Here is a 7,230-nt window from a genome sequence, read left to right as displayed (position 1 = left end):
AAATCATTGCCGAAAGCCTTATTCACCGCTAAATTCTTTTGCTTAGTGATGGGAAAAATTGATGGATCAACATCTTTGGGCTTTTTGTCCCTCAAGCCAAGGCGCATGCCAAAACTTGGTGGTCCTTCCATCACCAATGGCAAGGTCAATGGAAGATAGAAGATATCAATGTTTGTGGCATCACAAGGGTCCCCTAAGCCAATCCAAGCAAGACCCGGCTCCATCCATTCATACCAATGTCATCTATCCTCAAAGCTCTTGCGAACTTCTCAAGATCCAAACATCGAGGCCGCCCATATTCGTGGGCCAACACACAAGATCCCACTTTACTTTGCATTTCCCGGGGGTGAACTTGTTGGATGCCCACCCAATGGAAAGCACGATCAAGCTTGAGAATTGCCTACATAATGCCTTTTGGAGGAGCTAAGGCGGTGATAGGGTAGATGGCTTGGGAGGTAGTAACAGATTTGATTAATTCAACTTTTTTGGGGGTGGTGACATATTTGTGCTCCATAGCATTCAAGTTACTACGTTGTGATAGTCACATGGTTTCACATAACCTTTGCACTCCATAGCGTTCAAGAGACCAATGAATTTTTTTTGGAATATGCCAACCTTATCACTACAACTCGTGGACAATGCCTGGTAATTGTATTTGCAATTAAATAAAAAATGCATTTACACGTTTTAGGGGATTTAAGAAAATTGCATGTATCAAATACTTCATCAATTAAAAAAAAATTGACGAATACTTATATAACTTCTTAGGGGAGCTAGACAAAAAGGTAACCAATTAAATCCGGCAATCTAAAAAAAAAAAACAGTGCAAGCATGCAACCGTAACAAAATGACCACATACACTGGACAAATAAAATGATGAAAATAACGCCCATTGGTGGCCAACGATTAGGATCCAAGCACATGACTGCAGCACTATGCCGTATTTAAAAATTTCGGAATAATGTACAGACATAAAACAAATCCGGTGGTTGCCACCAACCACAAGAACTCAACAAATTGTGGGGTAACAATCGAAGACATTCTACTACTGTAAAGAAAAGACTAGTGTCAGCAAACAGAAGATCTCAACTTTTAATACAAGTCAAATCCTTACAGGCACCTCTACGTAATATTCCATGTTTTCTAGGGGTTTCTTTGCAAACGATACGAGCCACTCAAATTTCATCACGAGACAAAACCTCGCCTCTATCTATTTAAGGAAGAAGAGGGGTAGGAGATCTGGTAGGAGGCTGCCCAAGAATCTTCTTTGCCCACTTCCAAATCTCGCTGCGGCGGCTCCGTTCAGCGACTTCAAAGGTAACGATGCGATTCCTCCAACCAAGTATATTATCTGCTACTAGTAATCCATTGCCCTTGTTCATGCTCCAAGAGGTAGGCGGACCGTCGAATTGCTACCGGTTTCTTGATTCCGTGTCTCGGTGTTGGATCTCTAGTGTTTTTAGAGTCTTAGATTCTACCTTTTTCGGTCAGAAGCTTTAGATTTTTCTTTACCCGATTCATCTCTACAACTAGAAGCAAACATAATGTTGTCTGTTTGCCCAATCCGGCTTTCCGGGATGATTGTCGGGAGATTAGATTGATCGGGCTTCTAGCTGGAGGTGATGTTTTGCTCGATATGTCGAGATTAGCTGATCAATTACCACCATGTGTGCCAAGTTGGTTTTGGATAACTCGGGCATGTCACTTCCAGGAAGGGGGGCTTTGCTTTGTTAGGTGATTAATAAATTAGTATGGAAGCAGGGGTCCATGTTTTGTCCCTTCTTGGAAGAAAGGAAACTGCACATGGGGTGCGGTCTATTATTGCTTTTTTTTAAGCAGTCTGCTAGTCATTGATCTATTATTGCGTTTGTTAAGCAGTCTGCTAGCAGCCATTGATGAACCACGTCCGACCTTGGTGATTTAGGTTCATTGGATCTAGTATGATTGGACCTGGCTTCGTCACATGGTTTACTGTATCACTCTATGCAATGATTTAAAAGTTTCATGATGTGGCCGGTTAGCTGCTTTGCTATATATCTTGAATGGACAATGATTAGTAGGCCTCATGATTTCAGTAGTTACATTCTGTATGGTGTTTAGAAACAATGTCTGTAAGTTGTCAAAGTCGATTGTATGCTGAAAGATCTTATTGTTTGCCATAAGCTGTTGTAATCCCATGATATCTGGTTGACATCTTAACGCTTTAACTTTTGTGAGTGCAGAATGGCGCTCAACGACAAGCACGCATACGCGGAATTGGAGAAGGAGCTGTACTGGCCAGCTGAGAAGCTGCGGATCTCCATTACAGGAGCTGGCGGGTTCATCGCCTCCCACCTTGCAAAGCGCCTCAAGAGCGAGGGGCACTACATCATCGCCTCTGACTGGAAGAAGAATGAGCACATGGACGAGGATATGTTCTGCCATGAGTTTCACCTTGCTGATCTCAGGGTGATGGACAACTGCCTCAAGGTCACCACTGGGGTTGACCATGTTTTCAACCTAGCAGCTGATATGGGAGGGATGGGCTTCATCCAGTCTAACCACTCTGTGATCATGTACAACAACACTATGATCAGCTTTAACATGCTTGAGGCTGGTAGAATCAATGGTGTCAAAAGGTAACATTCCACCTTATACTACCTTTGTGTGTTTCACTGTAAGATGCTAAGGCCTGTTTACCTGTTCTGCGCTCCAAATGAAAATCCTCATATACTTTGGCTTGGGTAGCAGCATGTCCACTTTTAAATTTTAAACAATATAAAGGGGATGTAGTTATGAGTTTGTCGAAATTGCAGATTTGGATAAATGAATGTTTCACATTTATTATTGTATTTATGAAAATTAGTACTTGCTGTTTGCGCGGCACTAAGCGGAAAGGGTCGAATTGGCCCAGTTTGGGAAAGCCTTCTTCGGGCACTTTCCACTAAGCGATATGTCGATGACACTAACTGAGCGCGGGAAAGTTATTCTTGCTATGCAGTGCATGTGCACCATGTATTGTAGCATTGACATAAATGTTCGTGTTGTCCTGTATGTGGGTTGCATGTAGCATGTACTAGAGGGGCGTGTCTGTTGCATGTGCACCATGTAGTATCTTCCAAAGTTCAGCTACAAAATTGGTGTCAAATTTTGCAAACCTTGAAACAGTTTGGTAAATAGTGTTTGTGCAGAGCACACACTATTTGTGCATGTTGCGCCGCATATAACGCTTTGGTGACCTCAAGGGTCTGGGTTGCATGGTTGGCTTGTACAGAGGAAATGTTCATTGGGGCTTTCCACTACGTGATGAGTTGGTGATAGTAACTGTGACAATGAGTTGGGGGAAGTGTATAACAGTATAATTGCTATGAGCTGAACGCGTAGCAATATTATGTTGTATTGAAGTAAATGGTTAGGGTTGGCCCACATCTCCAATTATGCATTGAGGACTCGAGGTGGCTTTTCTACCGGGCAATAATCCGATGACACTACAGGATTGTGTTCATGTGCTGACACTTGAGGATTGTTCATGCGTCTTTTTAAGATCCGGAATAAATCTGCTCGGATTTTATTTTTTATCTCGCAAGATTCAGTTACATGATAAGGTATCAAATTTGGCAAAACTGAAATAGTTGGGTAAATAAACCTAGCGTTTGGAACATCGTTCAACTACAATATTTTTTACGTAATGCATAGTTACAATTTTGTGTAGTCACATTGATGGAAGGAAGGAAAAAGCTTTATGTAGAACAACAAAACAATAACCTTAACAGCAGACTCAGAGAAGAATATGCTAGCACCAAATATGATTGAACTTCACTTTTTCTTCCCTGTAGGTTCTTTTATGCCTCAAGTGCTTGTATCTACCCTGAATTTAAGCAGCTGGAAACTGTCGTTAGCTTGAAGGAGGCAGATGCTTGGCCTGCAGAGGTTTCATAATCTAAACACTCATATATGTTTCTGTATGCACTGAAACCTTTTATATTATGACAAAATAGCACTAACTTCAGTGATGCTAATCTTTAGCCTCAAGATGCTTATGGTTTGGAGAAACTTGCGACGGAGGAACTATGCAAGCACTACACAAAGGACTTCGACATAGAGTGCCGAGTTGGTCGCTTTCACAATATTTATGGTCCATATGGAACATGGAAGGGTAAGTTTTTTGTATGGTGATTATTAATATCTATGGTTGCTGTTCATGATGTGTTGGTTGCTAACTGTTTAGGTTTGACAATTACTTGGCTATATAGGTGGAAGGGAGAAGGCACCTGCTGCTTTCTGCAGAAAGGCTCTAACCTCCACTGACCGCTTTGAGATGTGGGGAGATGGTCTGCAGACTAGATCCTTCACATTCATTGATGAATGTGTGGAGGGTGTCCTCAGGTTAAAGAAAAACTTGTGCTTAAGTTCTGTACAGTCCAGTAACCTTTTTCTTTTGCTATGAAACCCATTCCTTATATGTCCTATTTTTTGATGATAATATGCGTTTGAATTACATAAACTAAATTTTGCATCAATATTACCTTGCTAGTTTTGGTGATAAGACGAGACACTTTGTGCTAAAGTGTCGACTGAAGGCTTGCAGCTTTTGCTTCCAAGAGAAGCATTAGCTGTCCTAGCTCTTCTGAGGTTTAAAAGTTCAGATAATCAGATGGAATTGATATTTAGTGAACAAAACTTCCAGTGTGAGGAACACCTCTTTGTTTTGCAGTTTCTTACTTTATTGTACTTACCCAACAAGCAAGTCTGTATTTATCTTTTACGTAGTGCCCAAAGGTGTACATATTGGTAGGAATAGTGATGCCATTGCTTTTTCAGGAAACTCGCAGTGTTTTATGCTCACGGTTATCATGTTGAGCCAGTAAATCTTATGTTCCCATCCTGCCATTACTTCCCAGTGTCATAAAATCCTCTGTAAAATCATATAGCAATCGTGTCTCTCCTTTGCGAGAGAGCAATTTATTTTCGAGGGTCAGCTTAAGTAATTTTTTTCCCAAATGCTTTCAGGCTAACGAAGTCTGATTTCTGTGAGCCTGTGAACATCGGGAGTGACGAAATGGTGAGCATGAACGAGATGGCCGAGATTGTCCTTAGCTTCGAGAACAAGGAGCTGCCCATCCACCACATCCCTGGCCCAGAGGGTGTCCGCGGCCGTAACTCTGACAACACACTCATCAAGGAGAAGCTTGGCTGGGCTCCAACCATGAGGCTGAAGGTACCCTCCCAAAGTTTTGTACAGTTTTCTCGTGTGCTCACCCACCCAAATTAAATGGTCAATACTCATGAAACTGGATCGAAATTCTTCCTGCAGGATGGGCTGAGGATCACATACTTCTGGATCAAGGAGCAGCTGGAGAAGGAGAGGTTGGAAGGAGCCGATGTGTCAGCCTACGGAACATCCACGGTCGTCGGCACCCAGGCGCCCGTCCAGCTTGGATCCCTCCGCGCCGCAGATGGCAAGGAGTAAAAGACTCACCCTGGGAAAGACGATGATGCCATTATGTGCCCGCTGGTTCCAGACGTGGCATCATCTGCTATTTCTTAGTTACCGCACCATCTCCATATCTTTATTCAGTTTGGACTTGACTTGCAACATGAGATGTATACCTTTGGTTAGCCTGCATTCTGTGTTTTTGTAAACGAGAAAAACTGCTTGGTACAAGAGGATGTCAATGTTATAGACAACAATATTAAATTATACATGTAAAATGATGTTGGTTCATCGTTATGAGGAAATAAAAGTTGGTTATTTTTCTTTAACTTTCATCCATGTGCTGGCGAGTAGATCTGTATGTTTTTTGCCGGTTGAGTGGTAATTTTTTTTAGAACCTCGGTTTAAACGTAGGGGATATTTTAGGATTTAGTTGCTTTTACTTCTGGCAAAACCTATACACCGACCAGGTCGGTGGCTACCGGCCACCGCACACCCCTGGTCGGGTATGGGCCAGGCCCATTTGGGTCTGTTTAGCCTGTGCAGTTTGTTTTTGCTTTTTCTTTTTTCTTTTCTGGTTTCTTTTTCTGTTTTCTGTTTTCTTTTCTTTTTTCTGTTTTCGGTTTTGTTTATATTTTTTTAGATTCGAAAATTTTAATTTTAAAAAACTATTTGAATTGAAAAAAAATAAAAAATGTTCAAATTTGAAAACCGTTCAAATCTAAAAACCGTTCAAATTTAGAAACCGTTCAAATATGAAATTTGTTCAAATTAAAAAATCGTTTAAAATTTTAAAATGTTCAAATTTAAAATTTGTTCAAATTTTAAGAATGTTCAAATGTAAAATTTGTTCAAATTTAAAATTTGTTCACATCGAAAATTGTTCAAAGTAGAAAATTGTTCAAATTAAAAAAATGTTTGAATTAGAAAATAGTTTAAACCTAAAATTGTTCAGATTAGAAAATTGTTGAAACTTAAAATTGTTCAAATTTAAATTTGTTCCAATTTGAAAATTGTTCAAAAGTTTTTTTAAAAAAAACGAAAATCTTTTAAAATTGTTCAAAGCATAGATGCTCAATTTTAATTTTTAAAGTATTCAGATTTTGATAATTTTTTATTTTTCAAAAATATTCAAATAGTAAAAATTTAACAAACAGAAAAGAAACGAAAAAAGAAAAGCCTACCTGTTTCTGTTGGGCCGGGTCCAGTAAGCCACGTCGGGGGTGTGCGGTGCGTTCCCCCGCACCGACCAGCTCGGCGTATAGGAGCTCCCATACTTCTTCTTCACGCTGGGCATTCGGGATTGGAAAACACTACATATCCCCCGGACGATCCCGTCGCTCGCTTCCTCCTGATGCAGCGATCGACACGTGTCCATAGTGCGTGGCAAACAAGGATGCAGCGATCGACACGGAACCGAGCTGACTCGCTAAGATGGGACCCACCCACGTTCTCATCTCCATCTTCCACATAGAAAATCTCCAACCTCCCCCAAATCAGCTCGATGCAACCACCGTGTACCATCGGCTGCGCAGCTCCAAGCCTGTTCCCGTTGCCGCGTCTCCCTACCTCTTCTCGCGCTCGCGTAGCTCCGGCCGCCGGCGTCGGAAGCCTCCGCCACCGAGCCACCCGCCATCCTCCACGCGCCGGATCGTCCCGGCCCCCGGCCAAAGCCGTGCGCCGGCCGCTGCGCCACCTCGTGGGCCGTGGCCAAGAAGGCCGCGGTCGGGACGACGGCGAGATGCGCCTCCTCGAGGTCCGCATCGACGCCGACAAGCCCATCGCGGAGCCATGCTGCCCCTACCCCTCGGTGTCCG

At 42.2% G+C, this 7,230-nt stretch overlaps 1 protein-coding gene across 1 annotated transcript; it reads left to right on the top strand.

The window, feature by feature from the left end:
* The first annotated feature begins 1,186 nt into the window (after positions 1–1,186).
* On the top strand, positions 1,187–5,742 carry LOC124702941 (GDP-mannose 3,5-epimerase 2-like). Its single transcript, XM_047235118.1, has 7 exons — positions 1,187–1,317; positions 2,223–2,618; positions 3,816–3,909; positions 4,006–4,135; positions 4,233–4,365; positions 4,990–5,197; positions 5,294–5,742. Exons 2-7 carry the CDS (start codon positions 2,224–2,226, stop codon positions 5,447–5,449), a joined length of 1,116 nt encoding a protein of 371 aa, XP_047091074.1. The 5' UTR covers positions 1,187–1,317; position 2,223; the 3' UTR covers positions 5,450–5,742.
* Positions 5,743–7,230: the final 1,488 nt, after the last annotated feature.

This window comes from Lolium rigidum, chromosome 3 (assembly GCF_022539505.1).
Source record: "Lolium rigidum isolate FL_2022 chromosome 3, APGP_CSIRO_Lrig_0.1, whole genome shotgun sequence".
NCBI classification, from domain to species: Eukaryota; Viridiplantae; Streptophyta; class Magnoliopsida; order Poales; family Poaceae; genus Lolium; species Lolium rigidum.
Note: the sequence above shows the minus strand (reverse complement) of the source record. Positions and strands in the feature narration are given on the sequence as shown.